Source organism: Tachypleus tridentatus, chromosome 6 (genome assembly GCF_004210375.1).
Source record: "Tachypleus tridentatus isolate NWPU-2018 chromosome 6, ASM421037v1, whole genome shotgun sequence".
NCBI lineage: Eukaryota > Metazoa > Arthropoda > Merostomata > Xiphosura > Limulidae > Tachypleus > Tachypleus tridentatus.
Genome location: NC_134830.1, coordinates 139,989,322 through 140,015,255, shown reverse-complemented (window position 1 = coordinate 140,015,255; position 25,934 = coordinate 139,989,322). Strand labels below are relative to the sequence as shown.

The 25,934-nt window shown below is 32.4% G+C and overlaps 1 protein-coding gene and 1 pseudogene across 2 annotated transcripts; both read left to right on the top strand.

The window, feature by feature from the left end:
* Positions 1 to 5,872: 5,872 nt before the first annotated feature.
* Positions 5,873 to 12,300, top strand: LOC143253832 (uncharacterized). The gene is made up of 4 exons (XM_076508254.1): positions 5,873 to 6,342; positions 7,910 to 8,056; positions 10,361 to 10,483; positions 11,808 to 12,300. Exons 3-4 carry the CDS (start codon positions 10,395 to 10,397, stop codon positions 12,298 to 12,300), a joined length of 582 nt encoding a protein of 193 aa, XP_076364369.1. The 5' UTR covers positions 5,873 to 6,342; positions 7,910 to 8,056; positions 10,361 to 10,394.
* Positions 12,301 to 12,349: 49 nt separating this feature from the next.
* LOC143253831 (uncharacterized) lies at positions 12,350 to 24,133 on the top strand (annotated as a pseudogene). Its single transcript, XR_013029858.1, has 7 exons — positions 12,350 to 13,342; positions 14,225 to 14,315; positions 14,830 to 14,911; positions 17,116 to 17,186; positions 19,123 to 19,218; positions 21,767 to 21,905; positions 22,637 to 24,133. The product of XR_013029858.1 is annotated as an uncharacterized LOC143253831 (transcript).
* Positions 24,134 to 25,934: the final 1,801 nt, after the last annotated feature.

The following is a 25,934-nucleotide window of genomic DNA, read 5'->3' as shown; positions in this document are numbered from 1 at the left end:
TTTTATTGTGTTTGTGTGTGTTCATTTGAGAAGAACACGTAACATGTAATGAAAATAGAAAGCACGTTATATCATGGTTTAAAATAAATAAATGTTGTACGTGATCGCATCTCACTGTTAGAGACAAAAAGTTGTACAGAAACAAATTTATTAACCTACAAATGGGGGCCCGGCATGGCCAGTTGGTTAAGGCACTCGACTTGTAATGCTGGCACTTTCAGCCGTGAGGGTGTTATAATGTACGGTCAATCCCACTATTCGTTGATAAAAGAATTGGCAATGGGTGGTGATGACTAGCTACCTTCCCTGTAGTCTTACACAGCTAAATTAGGGATAGATAGCCCTCGTGTATCTTTGCGCGAAATTTAAAATAAACCAAACATACATATGGCTGTTTCAGAAATTAATTTCGTTTACACCTTAACGTAGTTTCTAGGCTGGTTGTTTGTATTGGCATCACATACGGTCGCCTAGTACACGTTGAAACTTTTCTTGCAATAATTTCAGTGTTGCAATTTTTTTGAAACAACAGAGCGTTGTTATCAATATAGTAGAGTTGATTGCCTTTCTACTATCAGTAGGGAGAATGTAACACCAACGTTACTTCGGTGTCTAGAGTTTGGACTTTGTTGTTTATATGGTAATTTTTTAACGTTACGTAAAACAGTTTCAAATTTTAATTGTTAGGCTGAGGGAAATATTGTTATTTTCAGGGTATTTTGAGAAATGTTGAAACAGACCTTTGGGGGTACTGAAGAAAAATCAGCTTATATCACTAAAATTCAAGTTTCTATCCCTGCGGTTGGTACAACACATTATGCAGTTTTGTGCTCAAGAACCTTTAATAATTATAGTTATCACAATGACTTAAGTTTGTTGGTTTATAGTTTCTGAATTAATAATTCGACAATTCATAATTATTGTGCTTGCAACAGGTTCCCCACCGACAAATAAGTCGATATGTCGTTTACCGAGGGAGCGATGTTAACATATGCAATAAGATAAACAAAGAAACGATGTCACAATTTTAAATGTTCCAGGATCTGTTTAATTTGAACAGAAGTTACTGGAACCCTTGACTGTTTATAGTAAACTAACTATAATAATCATTAAGTCAAATTTGTAAAGTGCTGATAGTTGTCAGTTAATTTGGTTAACGTAATAATAAGCGGAAATTATTTTTATAAATTAAATTAGTGTTTATGGCCACGCGGCTAAAGCACTCGACTCGTAATCTAAGGGTCGCAAGTTCGAATTCCCGTCACACCAAACATGTTCGCTCTTTCAAGCATGGAAGTGTTATAATGCTCAGTCAATCCCACTATTAGTTGATAAAAGAATTGGCAATGGTGGTGATGGCTGGCTGCCTTCCCTCTGGTCTTATACTGCTAAATTAAAGACGGATAGCGCGGGCCCTCGTGTATCTTTGCACGAAATTAGAAAAATCAAACCAAGTAAATTATTTATAAACTTTGTTCTGAGACCGACAGCTTGCAACATATTCTACAGTCTCAGAATAATGTTTTAACATTGTTTATTTAAAAATGTTGATTATTTGAGTATCTGAATTAATTCTAGTAGTAACTGCTTCTTGGGGTTCATGCCTCAAATATTTTCGGTGCCTACTAACCCCCCTGATTTTATTATGTATTTTGTTGAATTATCTAAATAATTTAATTTAAAGAAACATTGAAATACTAAAAACAAAACTTCCCAAAATATATACTCAACATTTTATGGTCAGACATGTATACAAGTTACTGGATATAAAATTCAAAATGATAGAACACTCTTTATAACGTTTATTAATCAGCTAATCAGCAGAAACCTGTACGCAAGAAGCATCAGTAGCTAACTCTTCTGCTTTTAGAAATTTCTTGCATGATAAAGGAAGAAACATATCTCAAAAATACTTAATTTTAATGTGCTAGTATTTATTAATTATATGTAGTCGTGAAAAAATGTTATTCAAGTTGGCACTATATAGTGCAGTGGTTCTTAACCTTGTTGGAGGTACTGAACCCTTCGTAATTGGAAAAATAAAATATGATTTTTTTAAATTCAAAACATAAGTAGATATTTTATTAGTGCATAAAATGAACCATGCATCAGTTGCACACAATATCACTGTGTTCAAAGAACAAAACCAACATAACATGAATTTCACACAAAAACAAAATGAATATTTACTGCAAATTAATGTGATTTTTACTGTTGCCTTTCAGAAACAAGTTCAGAAAAGCACGGCTTCACCTTGGCAAGTGCCACTCTCATATCATTTTCGCAACAAAGTCTGTTTATATTCTTCGTTTTCATGTCTACCATCCTCGAAAAGAATTGTTCGCAAAGATACGTTGTAACAAACGGTATGAGTACCTCGAGGGCTTTCTTAGTAATAAGAGGGTATGCTACGATTTGGTGACACCAAAACGTTGAGAGCGTTGTTGTTCTGAAAAGTTGCTGTTGAACCTGACTCTGCTGAAGTTCAATGATTTCGTCGAGGTATTCATCATTGACATCTGCTGCCGCAACACTAAACGTGAACGGCTATTTCGCCCATGCTGGATATGACTCTGCTGACCACTTGAAGTAAAAATGCATCTCAGAACAGCTGGTATGGATATTAACACTTTCATTGATAATGAGAGAACAACGTTTCTAAGACATGTATCTGGCAACGGTCACTCTCGAAGTCTCTTTCTTAACCTGAAGATAACCTAGGAAGGTCGAAACCAGTTGTTCTTTCCTTATCAATAAAGGTGTTAATACCCAAACTAGTTGTTCTTTCCTTATCAATAAAAGTATTAATACCCAGACCAGTTGTTCTTTCCTTATCAATCAAAGTGTTAATACCCAGACCAGTTGTTCTTTCCTTATCAATAAAAGTGTTAATACCCAGACCAGTTGTTCTTTCCTTATCAATCAAAGTGTTAATACCCAGACCAGTTGTTCTTTCCTTATCAATCAAAGTGTTAATACCCATACCAGCCGTTCTGAGATACATTTTTAGCTCAAGTTAGCTCCCCATTTCCTTGGGCTGGTGGTTAAGGTTCTCCAGTCGTAGTCTGGGATTCGCAGGTTCCAGTCACCATCACTCCCAAATATGCTCACGTTATAATGTGATGGTCAGTTTCACTATTCGTTGGTAAAAGATTATCGCACGAAATTCAAAATAAATCTTGGCTACAATTATTCGACCCGAGATAGGTGTCGACATATTTTGGGTTGCAGAATTGACAAGTGACTGTTGAGAAAATTGGATTCGATCTTTCAGTGTGGAAACACTTTTTGATTTCTTAATAATATAGACTTTTCATTGTGGCATTATAACTTATTAAAGAGTGTGGATGTCAGTAACTTAGAAAATGTAGATTCTGATGGTATAATCTATAAAATTACTCGAGAAAGAGTTAAGTTTTGAAACAGTTCTTAATCTGAGTAACTTCTAACATAATATAACGTTTCGGAATATGATATCTACTGGTTCATCTCGGCTGGTCCATTCTCTAAACTAAACTAAAACTGTTAATAAATAAGATTTAAGACAACAACTTAAGGTCAGCCCTTATCCTTCGTATACTTATCAAGCTTTCTTTTGAATTGAACTCACTTAAATTTCTGAAGGCAACCTCTTTCAAAGACCAACCACCTTGTTAGAAAAAGAACTTGTTGTGAAATGACTTTGCCGAAGATGATTTCTACCCTGCCAAAATTTAACTTGTATCTTCTAGTCCAACTATTCTCAGTATTAAATATGTAAAACGATGATGCATCAACATTGTCAATTCTCTTTACAATCTTAAACACCTCAATCAGATCCCCTTTAACTCTTCTTATTCCAAATGTGGTCAAACCGATAATCTATACAATGAAATTATAACTTGTTTAAAGTTGTATTTGCTGTAAATTTTTACACAAACTAGTAATCCTATGTGCACAGAACGCAAGATAGCTCATATGATTTTCTTTGAACAAAACAGTCTATTGTAGGTGGTATTTGTTAAGAGACAGCGTCAAAATGTCTATATTTGTTGAACATACAACTGTCAAAAAAGAGTAGAACAGCGTTTACTGGATAACTTAATTTTAATATGGCTGTAATTCATGCTATAGATTTCGCTAATACATCTTCATTTTCAAGTAGTACAAATTTGTAGTGAACATAACTATTGTAAATATGAATTAAGATTGTTGCATTTCTGAAGGTGCCAAAACTCACTGGTAGAAACTGTCTTTTCTTTCCTTTTTGTCATTTCTCATTCCCTTCGTGATGTATTAGATAAGCACATCTTTGTATTAGATAAGCACATCTTTTCGTGTTTCGTTGAATTCGTATGAAACGTGTAGATCGTGCTTTACTAAATGTCCAATTGCTAAGATAAATTGTCAAAACCTAAATAACAATGACACAATTATTCTGGGTAATGTTGTAATATTATTTAACACATTCAGGTCGGGTTTAGTTGGTGCATCGTCACTTTTCTGGTAATTAAGGATAAAACATAATCTTACGTATTTTTAAATATATTAATATGTAAAATAAATAAAGTTAGTATAAATAACCTATTTACATTTTTCAAAAATGAAACAATTACGTGTTTGATGATAAATAAGAAATGATGTAGATTAGTATGAGTAATCATCTCGTTTGTTACACAGTTATTTGAAGGTTTCATATTCGCTAATCAGAGACGACAGGTGTTAAAGGTGTGTGTTTGTGTGTTTTTCTTATAGCAAAACCACATCGGGCTATCTGCTCAGCCCACCGAGAGGAATCGAATCCCTGATTTTAGCGTTGTAAATCCGGAGACATACCGCTGTATTAGCGGGGGGCGGTGTTGAAGGAAAGTCTTTAGTTTTGTTCCACAATACAGTCCAGCTTACTTTCCAAATAGTCTTAGTTTTCTTTATGTTCACAGTTTCAATTCAAAAACATGTTTTTAAAAAAATATTAATATCTGTGTGAAACTCAGACGACTGTTTTTGTTTTGTTGTTGTTGAAAAGAAATGAATGAGATTTTCAAGGGCTATCCTTAACGTTTATGAACTATTAAATAAACGTCCTCGATGTTTCAGTAATAAATTTCCAACAAAAATTGCAATTAAAAAACAACAAAACACCAACAATAACATTTTAAAATCGTTTTCATATGTCAGCGTACTCAATATTTCATTTGTCGAGTTACTACGATTGGCAAGTTAAAAGACATCTATGCACTACTAATAATTCAACTGTTTACTTACCTAGATGTTTTCGAAAATGTAGGTTGTTTTAGTAACCTTTTAATTACAGAATACATATGTAGGTCAAGGGTTTTATTATACAGTCTAATGGAAATTTGGGAATTTCTAGTAGTTCCAACTTCCAGAATTTGATGCCGAATAAAAATGAGATAGCAAGGTCGTAACTCTGGTCTTATTTGTCAGAGTAATTTTTAAATGAACTAAAACTTTTAGTAAACCTTCAACGTTAATAGTTTTTGCTTATTGAACTATTGGTGACAGATAATTTGATAGTATTACCCGTAATATATAATAAAATGAGCCAAGTTAAAGATGTGTTTTTGTCTAGAAAGTAGTCATACTTTTATCCTAACTCGTGGATATAAATATGATGTTAATACTTCTTTATATGTAAAAACGGATAGTATGAGTAGAGATAGCTCTATGTAGAGAAACGGACAACGTTTCAACCCTCTTTGGTCATCGTCAGGTAGATCGAAACGTTGTTCCCTCCTCTACATAGAGCTTTCCCTATCCATACCAGCCGTTTTTACATATATATATTTCTCTACAAGTGGGCTTCTCGTCATCACGAAGTATTAACATTCGGATTACGAGTCGCACGCCTTACGCGCTCGGCCATGCCAGGCCCTCACTTGTAACTAACCGTAGCATGAAGAACGTACCCCTCGAGAAACTATGGGTACAACAAGTTCGCGTGATGTTAACTGTTATCTAGTTGTAGTACGAGCAATAGTAAACAATAGGCATTAATAAATTATCCTCTTGTTAAGTTTTATAATTTAAAAAAGTCATTGTTATTTAAAACCAATTTATTAAATCATTATTTCTTCTTGTAAACAGTTCGTTGTTTATTTTAAAAGCTACACTGGCTGTATATTTGTGCGGGAAATACCTGTCTAACCACGAAGATCGTGCGTTTGTGGAATATGTTGTTGAAGACATTGAAATCTTCACTAGCGAAGCTAAGCCTAACGAAGATTTTAAACGAATTCAGCTTTCAGATTTTAAGAGGATTGAGAAATATAACAGACGCGAACGTGCGAATGAAAATTTTCCGCATGCAGTCTTGACTTTTGTTGATTCCAGCCGTAACAGGTATGTTAATAAGTAAAATATTTAACTGGAATATTTTGTTGTTACTCCGTGAGGATGAGAACCAACTTAAGTAAAAATGTGTTCTCATGACGGCTGGTACGTGTATTAAAACTATCATTAAAATAAAGTACAGAACAACGTTTTGACCCTCTTAGGTCATCTTCAGTTAACCAAAGAAGGTCAAAACGTTGTTCTGTACTATATTTTAATGATAGTTTTAACACACGTGTGAGACGTCTTGAGAATAAATTTTGTTATTGTTACCTTAACAATTAACATAAGTGTATGGAAACTAGCCCAAAATTATTTGAGGCACAGTACCTGCTATTAATAGTATTAAGTCTGAATTATACATTTTTTAACCTACAAGTTTCAAGGTAATCACAAAATTTTGGAATAAACATTACAGTAGTTTAACATATAGAGGTTTTATTTATTGTGTATATATTTTTCAGTTCCTAATCTATATTTTTATGAATGACCTCGATTACGAACGTTCTTTTGTTGTCATGTTTTTACTTACAATCGTTATATTATCTTATGTAAATTTGCCTCGTTTTTTACTTACATCACATTAAACAGATTGGGGTTCCAATGTAGGTATGACCAGGGTTACCAGTTGTCCCAGTTTATAGCATTCTTATTGTTCTGTTCTAATCAGAAACAGTAAAAGTATTAAATTCTCCCAAATCCTCTGTACTGTAAAGGGAATTTTATATGTATAATTTCTTGTTATATAAAACTTTTAAACTTTACTTGGAGAGTCACTTGACAAAGACAAATCACAGAGTACAGTGTTCTTTCCATATCTATTATTTGGAAACCTTTGGAATTAGAATGTGAAGACCTACTCAGTTACAAAATAAAAGAACATGTTTCCATTTAGTATGTTTATGACAACATAAGCACATTTTTTATTTCTAGTAACTTGATAAGTTCTAACAATTTTTGTTTGTCAGTAATTTTAAGAGGCAATGCAATAAATATTGGGTGTTTAGTTAAAGAGTATGTTACTGTAACTTGTTTAACAGCTGTTACAGTATTGTTCCATGTGGAAAAAAAATGTCCTTGTGATTGACAATGGGAATCTGGTAGCCCAAGATATCACCCTTTGTCATTAATATTCTTTAAGCAGACTTCTAGTAGTTACTTAATATTCTTTGTATATAAGAATGTTACTGTAATATGTGTTACTTTTTATTTCATGAGAATCAATTTTCTATGGTCTATAAAATTATAGCATATATTTATATTTCTAAATTTTTTTAAGGTGAATTTATAGTTTTTATTACTAAGCAGTATTTTAAATTCTTCCATTAACAAATATAAGATTGAAAGGAAAATGGTGTATCAGAGGAATAAATATATAACAGACAAGTATGATTTCCCAACACTAAATAACACTATTTTTGTGTCAGTGAATTATTAGTACATCCATAAGTTGCAGTTATTTGTTCACATAATTAACAGTAATGTAAGAGTGCATTTTAGTATTGAGTATTTGCATGTCTGTTTGTTTGGTAGATGTATTATGAGATTTTTAGCATTGAACTTTATCTTTCTCTAGTGTCCTGTTATTTCCTCCATTACCAAAAAGATTTCGTTATTTAACACACAAAATTGTGGAAGAAGATTTTTCTCATCTACAAAGTTTTTCGATAGGAGAGGAGGATAAACGACGGACGGTGGTGTGTAGTGGTGAAGTAACTCTATGGTAAGTGTGCTGGTTCAATTCTTAGTTCCTTCTGAGTTCAGGTAAAAACTTCTACTGAATAAAAAATCTCCATATCTACACTTCCCAAACTTTGTGTGTCTAGTGCAAAAAAAACCAACAACAAACCAGATCCTAAGTACACAAAGAATTAACCAACTATATAATACACAAGTAACCAATACATAACTTCCATAGATATGGGGTATGAATTAAGTAATCAACTGGATGGAAGAAAGCAGATGGTTGTTACAAATGCAGTTCAGTCAAACTGGATTAATCTCACAAGTGAGGTACCTCAGGGCTTAGTGTTAGGACCTTTGCTATGTATGATTTACATCAATGACGTTAATGAATGCATGAACAATAAGTTACTTACATATGCTGTTGGTATTAAGGTTTTGGGTCTTCCTAGCTGTGAAGATGATGATGCTGACTTAAAAAAGGATTTAGATCATTTAGTGAGTTGGACAAATAAATGGTAGATTGGTTTTAATTATAAATGTATGTGGGTTATTATAATTTTAATTATAAGTATAATTTGGATAGGAATAACCTTAAGAGTGTTATAAAATGAAAGGATCTTGGTGTAATGGTTGATCAGTCTCTAAGGCCATCCAAACAATGTGTTGTTGCTAGTGGTAGGACAAATAGAATTTTAGGTTGTATCTACAGAAATATGGAATACAAGTCTAAAGAGGTTATAATTACATTGTACTGGTCACTGGTTAGGCCACATTTAGAAGGACTCCTTGCCTTATGAAAGACATTGAATTTTTAGAAATGATTCAGAGAAGGATTACTAGAATTGTGCTTGGGATGGAGGGGTTGTCATATGAAGAGAGACTGAAATCTCTGAAATTGTTTTCTGTTAAAAGAAGGAAAGTTAGAGTAGATCTAATTAATTAAAGCATCTAAGATTGTAAAAGGAATTGATAATGTTGATGTATCATATTTTTCCATATTTAACTGTGACAATAGTAGGACTATGAGACAAACTTTGAGAGGGTAGGAGTCATCTTTAGATAAGACAGTTTTATTTTCTAACAGGATGGTTGGCCTTTGTAATGGGTAGCCTTCAGATGTTGTGGAAGCAATAAATTTAAGTGAGTTTAAGAGAAAGCTTGATAAACATATGGGCTGGATTTAAGTTGTTTATTTTAATTTAGTTTAGAGTATTGAACAGTTGGTCCAGTGTTTTTCCAAAACGTTATGTTATATATGAGTATATCAGGTGAGAAAGTTTCTCAGATGTATATGTCTCTTAAAATAACTTTATACCTTTTAAACCAAAATACACAGCTTGGTACTCTTTAATCCATAATGATGAGAAAACCCACTTGTAGATACTGCAAATCAAATAGGCACAACATAACCATAGAAAACACCCAAATACTAAATAAACAAACAAACATAAACAAATGCAAAATTAAAGAAGAATTACTTATACAGCAACTCAAGCTCAAAATAAGCCAATACATAGGAACACCTTTATTCCCATATTAATAAATATAATCCAACATCTAAGCATGCCCTCTACATTCCTACACTCAATTACACAACCACCTTCAAACATGCGGTCAGCTATCAGTCAGTTACCTCATTCTTTCTTTGTGAACCTGACGATGACTGAAGAAGGTTGAAATGTTGTTCGCTTCTCTACCCATACAAGCCGTTTTTACATATATATTGGTACTCTTTATGTTTTTTCACTAACAACCTTGAAATTAGAAAAAGAAAATAACTTAAGTGAAATAACAGTGTAAGTTTTCCCAATTTCTTAATTTTATTAATCAAAGGTTTCAACCAAACCCTGCATGCACACACTTTTTTGTGGTGAAAGAAAGATTGAGGCAGTGAAATTATGAAATGTATTTCTGACCACTGTTTATCTTCTGCTTAAAGTAAACATATGTCAACAATTGCAGAATAATATGCCACTAATCACAACTATGTTTAGAGAAAATAATGGTTGGCTCTAGAGAATGAGATTTATGTAAGTAGTTTGGGGTAGGGTGTTAGCAGAACATGGGATAGTGTAGGTGGACCAGATGGCCTCTAGTTAAAGAAACTAATATTGTTAAAAGAAAGTCAAATAATTATGACTTTTTCAAGCAAACACAATTTTTATTACAACAACCTTATGTGCAGGATGACAAGGTCAGGTTTGATAAGTATCCAGTTATGGATACAACTTTGCCATTTAAATGTATTTAATTGAAAACATTAGGCTTAATGATAGTAGAGATACAGACTTCTGTACATGTGATTCCTGTTTGATATACCTTTGTAACATACTTTTTAAAGTGATCTAGATGAGCAAACTTTGGAGCTATCTGCCATGGCAGAACAGACATCAACTGAAGCAAGTTCCGGGGATGGCATGAGAGCCAAGAGTGGAAGCAATGAGAGTGTTGATGGTAAAACACGGTATGTACAACTTGTTGACAAGCTAAAAATGTCCCTACTTTTTTGACACATGAAATTTATTTTTCTTAGAATAGGTTGAAACTTTAAAATCTTCCCAGTTAGAATGAACAAGAACCACAGAAAATAATAAAAAATAATTTTCCTGAGACAGCAGAAACTAGAATCCATTAAAATTACACTATGGTATAAAGATAATTTTCACTATAATGTATTATTAATTTCGAATTTCATTTTCCTCTTCAAAAATAAATCAAATGTTTTTCAAACATTGTAACAAAATTTACCAAAGTCATGGACTGAAGGACTTGTATGGGTACTGTATAGCTGAAAGTTAATTAAAAACTGTGTCATTGTTAGTTTTTTGTGTACGAATAAAGCATTCTGACCAGAAAGTTGGTTAGAATCAGTTGTGTGTGGAAACTTCCTACATCACTTTTAACATAGTTTTACAGTAAAAGGTAGCATTAATTCTTTTATATCTGAACTTACTCAAGGAAATCTCTATAGTTTCAGTTTTTGTCACTGATATTTTGACCATGTATGTATTGCAAAGATTTGTTTTCTTGTCGAAGCACACTTTCAAACAGAGTATTTTATACTTTCTCTGACATCCTGATGATGACCTAGAGAAGTCAAATTGTTGTGTTTTGTATTAAAACACTTCTTACCCATATCAGCCATGTCTTCTCACCCACATGGAGTTTTATCATTTGTATAATACAGTGCTTTCTCTTTGCAGGTAAATTTAAATTTGGTTGTCAGTTCAACTGTTGTGTGTCATCTAAATAGTGCCGATTCCAATCCCCCCCATGTTATGACTTTATGATTTATAGCCTTTTAAGTTTTGTTGGGTTTTTTTAGATTTTGCAAGTTTGATGTAACATGATTTAGTAGATTTTTATAGGTATCAAATGAAATGCTGCCATTGAAGTCATGGTCATTTAAACATCTGTACTCTAATCAGACTCATTTCTATCAAAATATTAAATAAAATATTGGCCAATCAGAAATCATGTTTATAGGTAGTCCAGTCAAAAGATGAGGTATCCCAAGCCCAGGTGTTACACAAGTCTAAATGTATCTCAAACAGATATATATCAAGTTATCTAAGATAAAAAAAAATGCATTTTTAGCAGGAAAACAAATCATTCCTGTTTGAGTGCCAAGACTTCAATATTTTTAGGCTGGTACTTCACATCTGTTTATGTTTCTCATATTGTGGTGTATTGATTTTATTTGTTGAAGGCTGTCTTATTCTATGTTGTTGATATTAGTTACTAATAAAAGTGAAGTTTTCCACTTCATTTTTATTTTTTATTTTCAGAGTTCGTAACCGCCGTCCAGATAAGCAGTTGTATGTTCCCCGTGCCCGACGTCTCATGGAAACAAAAGCATCTCCATCTGCCATACAAGACACGGCTGTCCACTCTGCTTTATCCACTCAACTTATAAGTTCAAGAGTTGAGAAAATTACTGGTGAGGTAGAAAGTAAAGATGAGCATTTGAAAAGCTTAAACAATCTTGCAACTTCTGATAGTAGACCTTTGAATGTAACCAAAAGTCAGGACAGCGTATCAGATAAGAATGTCACTGAGGATTTGAAACTTTGTCTAAGATCTGTTAATCAGACTGATAATATATCAGGAACTGATAAAGAAGATTCAACTGAGAGTAAACTGTTTCATCCTTCTTTTGTAAAACAACACAAGGAAAAAAAAATCAGGATGGAAAATGCCATGAGCTCATCAGTTTATCTAAACATGCACTCATCTGAATCAGGTAACTGTGTTCTGACAGACAGCCTTTTTTTCAAGTGATCATAAAACTAGTAGGGATAAAGCCAAACCTCAGTCACATACTAATGATATGGAAACTTGTTCTTTAATTAGTAATGTGGACTGCAGTGTTACTGGTACTGTAACTGTTGAGTTTTCACCCCAAAGTGGTGTAACGGTTACTGGCGGTTATACATCAATCTGCCAAACAGCTGGAGATAGTTATTCTAGTATTGAATCCTTCTGTACAAGTACCAGTGTTGCCAGCCAATCGTGTAGTGTTAGTGGTCGGCTGCCTTCTCCTTGTGATCTTGAAGGACAGTTGAGTATGCCGCTAATAAATACTGGAGCAATAACTAACCAATCAAATGAAAAGTCTACAAGAACTGAGTCTCCATTGACAAGTTCGATCAGTGGAGAAACCACATTGTTTGAGGTAAAAGAAATCTGTAGTGGAGAAGATTATATTTTTTCAAGGGCAGATGAATGTGGAAGGCCCAAGAGGAAAACAGAATGGAAACTGGAAAATATTCAGTTGAGCAAAAGTAGAACTTTTCTAGAAGGTGTTGAGGAAGATGTAAAAGATAGCTCCAGTTTGTTGAAATGTGAAGAAAATTTGGAGGAAGATGTTTCACGAAGTGCAAACAGAGGGATTCAAAACCCACTTGAACTGCCCAGTGATCAGCAAACTGAAAATGTTTCAGAGTTCATGCCTTGTAACAATGTACAGAACAGTCAGTCAAGAAAGACTTTAGATGGAAATTTCCCTAAAAATCTTTTAAACAGTGAAAAACCTGATGTGGTGCCTTGTAATAACTTGTGTATAAACGAGGAAGGTTGTACCAATGAGTTGGAAGACGTAAGAGACGGTTCTATTCGTCCACAACAAGGTGTTGACAAATCACATGTTGTGGAAGATAATGATGCAAAGGGACTTAAGAATAAGACGTCCAGTTTTAAAGAATTGCCTTGTGTAATTAGTCAGAGAGATGATAAAAGGTCCAGTGGAGAAGTGGACGATGATTCTTGGGAAGCAATTTTTGATGAAAATGGAGAATACTGCAAACATGAGATTGCCAAAAGAGTAAGTAGAGGTGTTTAAAATTTGTTCTGTAACAAAATTTACATGTAGTTATAGTAATAATGACAGATAAGATGCTTTATAAAATTCACCAATTCTTTGGTAATGGTGCTTTTGTTGGTGTGTTTATAATGTGATTGTAGTTCAAGTAATATGTCTAGTGATGCTTGATTGGTATTCAAAAAAAAAGAAATGAGTGTTTGAAAGATGCATAGCTAAGGAGAAAGCTACTGTGTAAAATGTTATCTCACATTTTTACACCTAGCTTCGCTGATTTAACTATCTGGACTCCTGAAGTAGTTATTTATTGTGCCAAATCAAGAGTCTGCTCATTATCATTAAAGTGCCTTCATCTATTAATAAATTATTTACAGTAATAGATAATTTATTATGCAAGACAGTTGAAGATGATGAATAATAAACTTCTGATTTCTTTGTTAAAGGCCCCTCTCCTATCTTGGCTCAAAGTTTCGGTATCTGTGGTGGGCACAGTCCAGATAGCCCGTTGTGTAGTTTTGTACTTAAAAAACAAATTATTTTATCAAAGTGAAATGTGATGAGTTTTCAATGTATAGCATCACACAGTTATAAAAGATGTATTACTACAGGTTTTGCTTTTATCAAGTTGTACCTAGGCAGTTCATCTGTACAGATATATGTCAAGAACAAATAACATTATTTTTACTCCATTGGATGTGTTTTTTGTACAGTACTTTATGTCAGTTTGATATCTAAATGGGAGTGTATATTAGTGTACAGTATTCATGTATGTTGTTGTTGGTTGTGGTAGTAAATCCACATCAATGTCATGATATGTAAAACTGCATTTACCATCGAAGAACGTGGAATATTTGGAGTTGTTGATAATTATCTTTGTTAATATAGCTAGGAGTATCGAAAGAAAATGTCAAGATTCAACAACCAAAGCATGACTACACTGTTTTCTGTCCCCAAGATCCAGATATCACGGACGAAAGTAAGCTTTGTGATAACATTAAATTGTACAATCTTTACGTTGTATGTGTGTGTGCGTATATACACACTGTGGTTTACTTATACACATGGGGTGTATACTGAGGTCTGAGTCTGGTTCACATATACATGTGGGTTGTATTCTGTGGTCTGAATCTGGTTTATGTAAACTGGTATGGACTGTACTATTTCACATACACTTAGACTACTGTTGTTTCACTTGTATATATCATCAGTACCTATTAATAATAGTTTCACTGAGAACATAGTGTTTTCTGTGTAATTATTTTGTTTTTAATTCTGGTCGGCTAACTAAATATATGCTAATCAGAGAAAGGTAAGGCACTGTCTTTTGGTTTGTTTGTTTTCACAAAAAATGTTTATTATCTCAATGATGTAATGAACTACAGATGTTTGAGAACTAATAGTTTGGGTATCTTGAATAAATAGCTTGAATACTGTTTTGTTGCTTGCATGTTGATATCTTTCAAATATGAGTTGTTTTCCCTGTTTTACAGAATTTGGACACATTATAGAGATTTATGGGTTTCCAGTAGAATTGAAGACTCATGATCTAGTGAATGCCTTTTCAGCCTATAAGTAAGATTTTACAAAGAACTCAGATATTTAAACTTACTTTATCTGAGTACTTTACGTTCACATGACCCCATTAAAGTTTGATAATCATAAATTCTGTGGATTGTGAGAAGCTAAGTTTTGTTGTGATAATATTACCTTCCTCAAAATCAACAAATAATGTACATTTAGGGTCAAAACTCAGTTTTGAATCTGTGCTATTATGTATTAAATTGTAGTTTATGAGAACCTTACAGTGTAAATGTTTAATCACCTGACTTGACTGAGTCATACATGTAAATGTGTGTTTGTGGTAAGCCTTCCTTTAAACAGCATTAGAGTTTAAAAGACACAAAACCAGGATTTGTAGTTTTTCAGAAAGTAAGTACAAAAGTTAGTAAACACATGTCAACCTTATGTGTGTGGCAGTGGGTCAAAGTGCACATGGAATGACCTTTTAAAAATTTAGTTTGACAACTTTATTATCAATGTTCAGCAATAAATTTAGCAAAAAGTGTAATTTATATTTTAAAGTTTTATATTATCCATTTGGTTATTCCTAGTCTTCTCTGTTTTGTCATCCATCTCATATTATTTTTATTTTCTGTGTCACTTCCTTTTTCCTGGTGGGACAGCAGTAAGTTTAAAGACTTACAAAACGAAAACCTGGGGTTTCATTCCACACTGTGGGCAAAGCTGGAAAGAAAATATAGCTTTGCTTTTTAACAAAATGTTACCTTTTAAGGTACCAGAGAGGCCAAGTAGTCAGAAATTCAAACTGTATATATCAATGGGTCAGGATATAAATGTACCTTTTCGAATTAGTGAAATGTAAAAAAATTTGTGACACCTACTATCAAGATTTATTCCAATGCTTCCTTCATTGACATGTTCATAACCAACAGAAAGAAATTTTGTCCCCTGCAAGAATCTTCAAAAGGTTATTATTGTTATACAGTTCATTTCAGACTGTTTACATGTGAATGTTATTATTAAGCTACCAGTGAATGACATAATTTTATAACCTATTTGTAGCTCAGTTAGAATGACATCCTGTGTTTTGTGTGCAATGTTTTGTGTTCTAAATTTCATTTTTAAAACAAACATTTAAACATATTTTGGATCAGTTACCAAAATTAGCAAGCTTACAGTCTCTGTTGGCTGACAACAAAGGGAGGGAACTCTAGCCTCCATTACTATATTTCTTATTTTTTATATATATTTTATTTATTGTGATAAAGGTAACTAAAATGGAAAAATTGGAAAATTGTTAGGCTTGATAAGAAAACTTAAATCAGAATTTTTATTTTAATTCCTCATAATAGTTAATATTGTAATATGCTAGATGTTCAAAGTGAGTTTGTAGTTCAATCATGTTGTGCTTATATCTTGATTTTTTGTTTACATAAACCTGTCTAATTGTGGTGAATGGCTTTTGATGAAAACTAGGAGGGTCTAAGTGTAAGGAAATGAATCCATTTTTGAAACACCTGTTAGCTTTGGCTGAAAGAATAAATGTGTGATGGTCTGCTACAAAATGCAATTCTTTTAGAAAGAAAAGGGGTAACTTAGAATTATTTTCTATTTTTCAACATTTAACTTTATCTTACATCACTGATCTTACTACACTTACTTTTAGGATAGGAAAAACAACAGATAAAATATGAAAGTTTTACTGAAAGCAAAAAAAGATTTCATATTGATTTTGTAGGTTTTAGTTGTTATATAAACAGATATGAAAAGCAGAAAAATGGAACTGTAAAATAAATTATTTTATTCTTAACATGAAAATTCTCTTAAACTAGTCAGGTTGACCCAGTAAGCTTTCCGATATCCAGTAAAAATATTTTATTAAAATTTCTGTTTTATCTTTGTGTGTGTGTGTGTGTGTGTGTGCAAAACTTGTAACATTTACTAAATGCCCATTAAGGGCCATAAAGTTTCATTTAGTAATTTCAGAACTAGTGTAAACATTACTATGTGAAACTTTACTGAAACTGTACAAGTACAAATCACCACTGCCATTCACGTAGGGTTAATTAAGTCATAAGTCCCTTTAGTTACATCTCACTGCAACTTTGAATAGATAACTCTGGCACTGTTGTATGTTCTCTGTTTAAATTAAATTAACAGTTTAAATGTATTTACTGGTTTAAGTAAGCTTTCTTCTGAACATCAGTTGTAATACATAAATAACAATCATTCACTGTAAACATTTATTCTTACAGATTGAAAGACTTTGACATAAAGTGGGTAGATGACACTCATGCATTAGGAGTGTTTGCAAGTCCTTTGGTAGGTGAGTACACAGGTAGTGTATTTGTATAACTCCATCTGCAAGGACTTTAGTAGGTAAGTGTCAACACAGTCAGTAGACTTGTAGAATCACACCTGCAAGTAGAATGAGCTCTCCTTACACATATGGGATACATTTCTCAAACAAGCCATATTGGACAAATAAGTGATGGAGGAACTCAATACCTTACTGGTCTGAAGAACTCTGGATTAAACAAATGGGGTCATGAACAGTGGATATGGTGAATATAGTGTGGTTTGAATTCTATTATTCCAAGACCTAGTTCTAAACCTAATAGTAATGTCTTTAAACCTGATAATGTCTTACTATTGTTACACGCCCTTTTAACTTTAAACCTAATAATAATACGTTGTTATTGTTTCACACCTTTCTAGTTCTAAACCTAATATTAATGTATTACTATTGTGACACACTTTTCTAATTCTCCACCTTATACTAATGTCTTACTATTGTTATGCACTCTTCTAACATTAAACCTAATAGTAATGACTTACTATCATTACACACCCTTCTAGTTCTAAACCTAATAGTAATGTCTTACTATCGTTACACACCCTTCTAGTTCTAAACCTAATAGTAATGTCTTACTATCATTACACACCCTTCTAGTTCTAAACCTAATAGTAATGTCTTACTATCATTACACACCCTTCTAGTTCTAAACCTAATAGTAATGTCTTACTATCGTTACACACCCTTCTAGTTCTAAACCTAATAGTAATGTCTTACTATCATTACACACCCTTCTAGTTCTAAACCTAATAGTAATGTCCTACTGTTGTTACACACCCTTACAGTTCTAAACCTAATAGTAATGTATTACTATTTTTACACAACCTTCTGGTTCAAATCTAATAGTAATGTCTTAATATTGTTACACACCCTTCTAGTTCTTTATCTAATACTAATGTCTTACTGTTGTTACACACCCTTCTAGTTCTAAACCTAATAGTAATGTCTTACCATTGTTACACACCCTTCTAGTTCTAAACTTAATAGTAATGTCTTACTGTTGTTACACACCATACTAATTCTAAATCTAATACTAATGTCTTACTATCATTACACACCCTTCTTTACAACACATCTTTCTACCCCTTTTATGCACCAAACTGTATAGGTCCATGACTTTGTGTGTTATATGATCTTTAATTAATAACATATCAATAACATATTAGTATTATGAATTATTGTGTTTTACTGGTATTATATTGAGATAATGAATGGCTTCACTAGTTCTTTTTGTTTATTAACAGATGAAAACATAGTGATTCAATATGAATTCACACTGTTAATGTCTAGTATAAAAAACAGAAGATGGTAATTAGTTAATTATGTTTAATTTATTTATTTAAAAATATTTATAGAAAAATTTCTCTGGAACATTTTCTTTACAGTTTATAATTTACAATTTTGTTTAAAATAAAAAAAATTCCTTTCAGTAATATTTGAATTATTTTAAACTAATATATCTATTTTTTACATGGTTAGTGTTGTTTTTGAAGAGAGAGTTGTTATTTTTTACATAGTAGATAAAAGATGTGGTGGTTAGGGTACTTGATTGACAATATGTGGGCTATGCAATTGAACTCTTGTCACCATATATATGTACACTTTTAGCCTTGGGTGCTTTTTAATGTGATGGTCAATTTCATTATTTGATGGTAAAGAGAAGCCCGAGGATTGCCATTGGGTGGTATTGACTACCTGTCTTTCCTCTATTCTGTTACCTCAAAATTTGGGCAGTTAGAGCATATAGTCCTTGACAAGCTCTGTGTAAAATTAACAATTAAACAAGCAGTAGGTCAATTGTTATATGAGGTTATTGTTGATTGTATAACTTTAATTTTTTTTCTGCTTTTCAAATAGTTAGGTGACAGCATTTTCTTTAATACATTTTGTGGCATGTTTCCTATAGCATCAGATGTCCTTACCATCCACAACCCGTTACTGAAAGTGCGACCCTTATCAGAAGCAACAAGGGAATCAAAACATAAGGCATATAGATTATCAGGTAAACTGAAAGTACGAAGGTTTACTGAATTCTTACCAAATGTGAGGCAAAATTTTGACTTGTTTTTCATAGCAACTATTTTTGGAACGTAGAGTGTGAGATGAAATAGATTTTTAAATTTATAACCTAAGCCTTTACTTAAAAAATCTGCATATTTAAATGAACATTACTTGAAATTGTATTGTGTTAAATTAATAAATTATATATTTCCAGTAAGACAATATAATTAAACAATTGTTAATTTATAAACAGGGGGCAGGAATTAATAGAATTACACAAACAAGTTGAATCAAAATTATATTTCCAAACTTACAACTATGGATTATAAAAATAGTATCACCAGTTGGAAATAATATGGACATATTTCCAGATTAGTGTGCTTATTTTTCTTAGAGTCTCTAGCTTTAGGTCTGGAAATATAATCTTTGTATTTGAATTCAGCTTGCTTCTGTACTTTTTTTGACAATCTCTATTCCCCTTTTTAAATTAACAGTTTTTAATTATCATAAGTTTTTATGTCCATTTATGGAGAATACATTTTGAGCTATGTACGTACGTATATTTTCAGATGAACGTTACACGTTCTTCAGCAGTTTATTTCTACATTGGCGTTATTTTTATTAACCATCCATTATTTTCTGTGCCAGATGGTTTTATGTCTGAGGTTTTATTTGAAAATGAGTTTAACAAGCACCAAGTTTAAACTCACAGCAACATTGCATAAGTTGTGCATGTATAGCGACATAAATCAACTTCCAGTGAAAAGAAATTAACATTTAAATAGGTCATGGATGTTTACAGAGTTTCATATATTATATATCTGTTTAGGTTTTTGTGTAAAATACCCAACCCATTTTGTTGTAGGCTTGTGAAACAAATATTAATAACAATAACAAATTAATACTAAAATACACACTCACAGTTTCGGGGAATTACAAAAATCAGTAGAATAAAACACAGGAAAGTATACTACAGTAGTTGTCTTGTGTTAAAAAACTGACTTAAATAGTCACAGAAAACTACGTAGAGACAGTGAAGAATGACTAACTCAAGAAATTATGAATTCTTGTCATGGTGTTTCCATTTAATTCACTGTGAGCAGCACAAATTATTTTCCAAGTGATGCACATTAGCAAAACAGATTTGTTTTTATGGCAGAAATTCTTCCAGGCGAAAGAACAAAGGCTCATGAATTACCTTAAAACTATCCTATGATGTACTCATTACTGCATTCATTATTATTATTATCCATTTTTCAGTAAGATATTCATAGCCATTTGTTCTGTAGCAGATTGTAAAAGTATAATCATTAATAGTAAGGCTGGAGACACTTATAAATCAACACGTTCATAAAACAAAGCATTTCCAACTAGCATAAAATGGAACATTTCTGAATATTTTGACAGTGTTGTAGTGACTTCTACATTTCTGTGATGGTTGAATGGCTTATGTTTGTAACAAAGAAGACCTTAGAAAAAAGCAGCCCTACAACCTATGCAGGAATTTGTTTAGTAGCTGTGCATAGATTTTGGCACAATATACCTAACTGTTTTTGCTGTAGGCTTTGATGCTTAAATCATGACTTTGAAGAAAAACTTGTCCAGTAGTGATGACAAAACTGATAAAATTTCTCCTTTTATTTGAAGAATCAACAACACAATTAGCCCTTTGACCTGCACAGTAGTTTTTTTTAGTAGGTTAGACCAGGTTTGAATACAATATTCATTAGCAGTTTTTTGCCTTTAGTCTTATGAAACAAGAATAACTTGAATAGTAATATGATGAACAAATGAATGAATTTTGTCTAACATTTGAAAATAAACTTTTCTTGGGCCTGGCATTCCAGCTGGTTAAGGGGCTTGAATTGTAATCTGAGGGTCATGGGTTTGAATTCCAGTCACATCAAATGTACTTACTCTTTTAGCCTTGGGGTTATAATGTGACAGTCATTCCACTATTTGAGTAGCCGAAGAGTTGGCAGTGGGTGGTGATGACTAGCTGCCTTCCTTCTAGTTTTACACTGCTAAATTGGGAATGGCTAGTGCAGATAGCCCTTGTGTAGCTTTGCCTCAAATTCAAAAACAAAACTTTTCTTGCTGTTATCAATATTTTAGCACCCTTGGCCATTGAGATAGAATACCTTGAATATTGTTACAAGGACTGTTTTTTGTGTTTACATTCTGTTAACATGTTTGAAATTCCTGGGAGATACCAGCATTATTACCTGTTTGCATGTAGTTCTCTTTACCTCTTGTTATTATCATTAGCTGATAGCTTATTACTGGAGTTGGCAATATCTTCTGGGGTCTTTTAAGCAGCATAACTTGTGTCTTTTTTTTATATATATATAATTTTATATGCTATTTGTCGCCTAGCAAGTACAAAAATGTTTTGCGTAAAAAACAACAGCATCTAGGACTAAACAAATGAAGATTTCTCTTTGTATGTATGTTTCAAAGAATGTTATACAAATGTTTATATGTAAAGACTATAGACATGGATAATACAACCCACGTGGACTATTAAAAGGAGGGGATTTATCTTTCAGAGTTCTTGCAACCCCCAAAACCACGACCAGCTACGTCAGCTGCTCTGGCTCGTCGTCTCGTGTCCGTGCCTTGGGTTTGAAGGTCCAGGTCTCAAGAGAACAACAAAACTAGAGAAGGCAAAGTTACAAGAAGCCAAAGGTAATAAAATAATAATTATTTATAGATAGTATTGTGTTGTTAATCAATAGAATAATATTGTAGTCAACCTTCATTAAAATTTCCCTTATCTAACTATTGGTCTTGGCATATCTTAATGGTAAGCTTGCTAGGTTGAGCTGTAATGTGGCAGTAATTTTTCTTTAACTATACTGTTGATCTTGGCATAGCCTAGTATTTATTTTCTTGTTTGATTGGATATAGCATAGTGATCAGTGGTTGAGCTGCAATGTGCCAGTAAAATGTATCATTTATGTTGGACTGGACATAACCTAGTGGTCAGTGGGTAAGCTGCAATGTGCCAGTACAATTTTGTTGCATGTAAGTAGGTCAGTAAGGATTTCAAAATTTAGAAGTAAAATAACTAATGAAATGAGAGCATCTAGGATTATGTGATTTATCATTATTTCATATATGTATCTGAATACCTTAATGTAGTGTTTCTAGATTTTCTCAGCATAAAAGTCCCCCCACCAAAAAAAAAAAAATTGACATTTGGACTGAGAACCCTGTACAAATCTGTAGAATGAGTAGAAGTATTGTGTACTTACTTATGGCACCTAGTTTAGGAAGTAGCACTGTAGTACTATTTTAAGATCCAATCCTTGCAAGTAGTACCTAATTGTTTTATTTCATGTATTTAAATATTACTTAGATAAATAACTACTACTTATTACTGCTTTGTTCTAAAGGTTTTGTTATTTCTTCAACAGAAAAGAAAAGAAAAGCTGCCAAACAACGTGTGGACATTTGGGAAGGGAAAGTAGATTAGACTGAATTAGATGTATAGAGAACAACATATTAATGTTTTTAAACTTGAAAAATTTATACTTAAGCATGTAACAACAGAGAATGTAAAAAATAAAGGTATTTTGAGTCAGTTTTAAGAAATCCAGTAATTTTATTCTCAAGACAATTTTGTGATCTGTTACTAATTAGTTAACAGACCCTTCAAGGAAAACTATTTTTCTGGTTTTATTTCCTTGTGCCTATTTATCTGTATATGATATTCATACAACCTCATATTAACAAAAAATATAAATTATATCATGTCAAAGTGCAGTCTTAGATATTTTGGTCATAATTTTTCAATAAATGACCCAAGGAAATGTTTGTTTCTGTGATTTTTTGATCAAGTATATGAGTTGAACCTGGCAAAATAATAAAAACAATGAGTCTTCTTACTTTATATTTCTTCTTTTTGACAGTAATTTCAAAAAAATTATTTAAGCTTCCTATATGAATATATGCAAGTGTCATAAGGAAATGTCTAATGTAGTAGAACTTGTAAAGAAATTTGCAGTGGTTGAATGTTTTAAAGACTGCTTACGTTAGATAGTATTTATAAATGTAAGTTTATTTTGTATGCCTGTTACAGTAGTCTGATAACTGCTTGTAATATGGTAATGATTATGAAAGTTTTTTTTTCTTTATGAACAATCTATGTCTGGAAATTTAGGTGTATTTGAATGCTATGTTTGATTAAGTTTGTAAGACTTTTCTTTTTATCAAAGGTGTGACCTGAAACTGTATATTAAATCACATTTAGAATCTTTTTTTTTAAGTAGGATTATTTTTCTTTTTAAATGTATTTTATTTAGTGAAATTCTTTGGAAAAAAAAATATTTATAAACTATAGAAGTCGTCCACTTATATAACAGTCTTATATTTCTACCTTTAATCATTACTTGGACATACCCTGGTGGCTGACATGTCAGACTGTGAATTCTGTAAGTGTGAGTATTGTTGACTGCATGTCTTTCATCTAGTCTGTCAATTAAAAATTGGGATGACTATTGCAGAAATATAGCTCTTGTTTGTAGCTTTACAGGAATATTAGTGTTAGTTTATTTTTACATCACTTTTTAAATAAAATACTACCACTGTAAAGGTGGTTTGCAAGTGTCATCATTCCTCATATTTTGGGTAATATTAAGTATTGATAAGAATAATCAAGTGAAATTTCAGATTTGAACCATTTTACATCACTTGAAAGTAATAAGAAATGATTGAAAACAGCTACCTTTTACTGACTTGTAATGAATTTATTAGTAATTTTTATATATCACTTTGTAAGGAATAGTGAACGTAATTCAACCTTCATATGTTTTATTTAAAAGTGGAATGAGTTCATCAGATTCCCAGATATTGTAAAGTTTTCACACAGTATTTTGTAGACTCATATTTGACAAATAAAACGTACTTGCTTAGTGTGTGTAAGTGTTTTAAACGTTCAAGTCAAAATTATTTCAAATTGAAAAAAAGGAAAATAACACTTGACCATTGGGAGGAAGGGACTGATTTGGTCAGTAAGAATGGTACATCATTAAATACTTTAATTTACCAATTAAATAAATAAATAGTGGTTTTCAAACGAAATTTTACCAAATTAAATGTGAAGTTTAATATGAATGTAACATACAAATGAACTATTCTAGAAATTTGATTTGTTTCTAAAAGGAGCATCTGTGATAAAAAAGTATATATTTACATACAGATTATCTAGTAATGAATTCACAGATATATTTAAAAGATTGGTAAATTTATTCATAGATTTTTTTCTATACAATTTTAAGTAAAACAGTGTGTAGGAACCCTTCAACTTTTATTATTTACAACTTTGAAAGATTTAAAGTTACTTCATTTTGATAGGTGCAAGAAATGGTTTTGATAGATAAAACACGATTTCTTACTTTATCCAATAATAATAATTACGTAAGAACCTTCAATACGTTTCTTGTCATTAGTGGCTCAGTTTGAAGACTTACAATGCTAAAAAAAATGCGCTTCGATTCCTGTGGTGAGCTCAACACGAATAGCTCGTTGCGGAGCTTTCAACAAAAGAAATACACAAACTAGTATTAAATCATGTAGCACCGGCATAGCCTTAACACTTAGCTTTTCCGGATTTCACACACATTTTCCTGATTTGGAGAACATTGAGAAAACTGTTGTCTCTGGTGATTAGGTAGTAAAGTGGAAGATGTTTAAATTTTGAGATTGTAATATTGCTGCAGACAGAGCCTATCGTGTAAATCTGCACTAAAATATGGCAATTTGTGTTCAGAAACGTATAATCGTCAAAGTCAACTGACTTCTCCATATTGTTATACTGATTTTGTGAAATTAAAGGAACAGCCCTTTTTTTCAGGGTGTGATCGTAAGATTGAGCAGATAATTTCAAGGCCTGATTGGAAATAACTTTGAGACACCATGTTGCATTTCAATGGGTCCGGCATGGCCAGGTGAGTTAAGGCGTGCGACTCGTAATCTGAGGGTTCACATCCCTGTCGCATCAAACATGCTCGCCTTTTCAGCCGTGAGGGCGTTATATTTTGACGGTCAATCCCACTATTCGTTGGTAAAATAGTTGGCGATGGGTGGTGACGACAAGCTGCCTTTCCTCTTATCTTACACTGCTAAATTAGGGACGGCTAGCGCAGATAGTCCTCGAGTAGCTTTGCGCGAACTTCAAAAAACAAACGAGCATTTTAAGGATCGCTGACAATAATAGAAATAATTTTAAAGTTACATACGGATTTTTCCAAAGTAACATATCGTAGTTTTAAAATGATTGTAAAAAGAAAATAATATTTGGCGAAACTCCATTTGTCATAAAGGTTTGAACGTAAAAAGTATTATTTCTGTACGTCACGAATGGGCACTCGGTGATTTCCGAGATCCATCTGTCTCCAAGTGCTGATTTGTTCTCTATCAGTTTGTATGATAACTACATGCTTTTTAATTAATTTAAACCACAAGTTAAAGGCAAATGTAAATACTTTGATTTTTAACATGATAAAACAAAAACCAATATCTTTCTCAGCGGTACGTGTTGAAACATTCGTGATATTGAACATTACTCAATATAACTTAAACTGTATATTTTTTAAAGTGAGCTATATTTCAGTCTCTCATAAATTCCAATATAACTCCTAATTTATATAAATAACATTGTGTAGGATGTGACTATATATAGTTATTTCATTTAGATTATAGTTTAATTTTTCA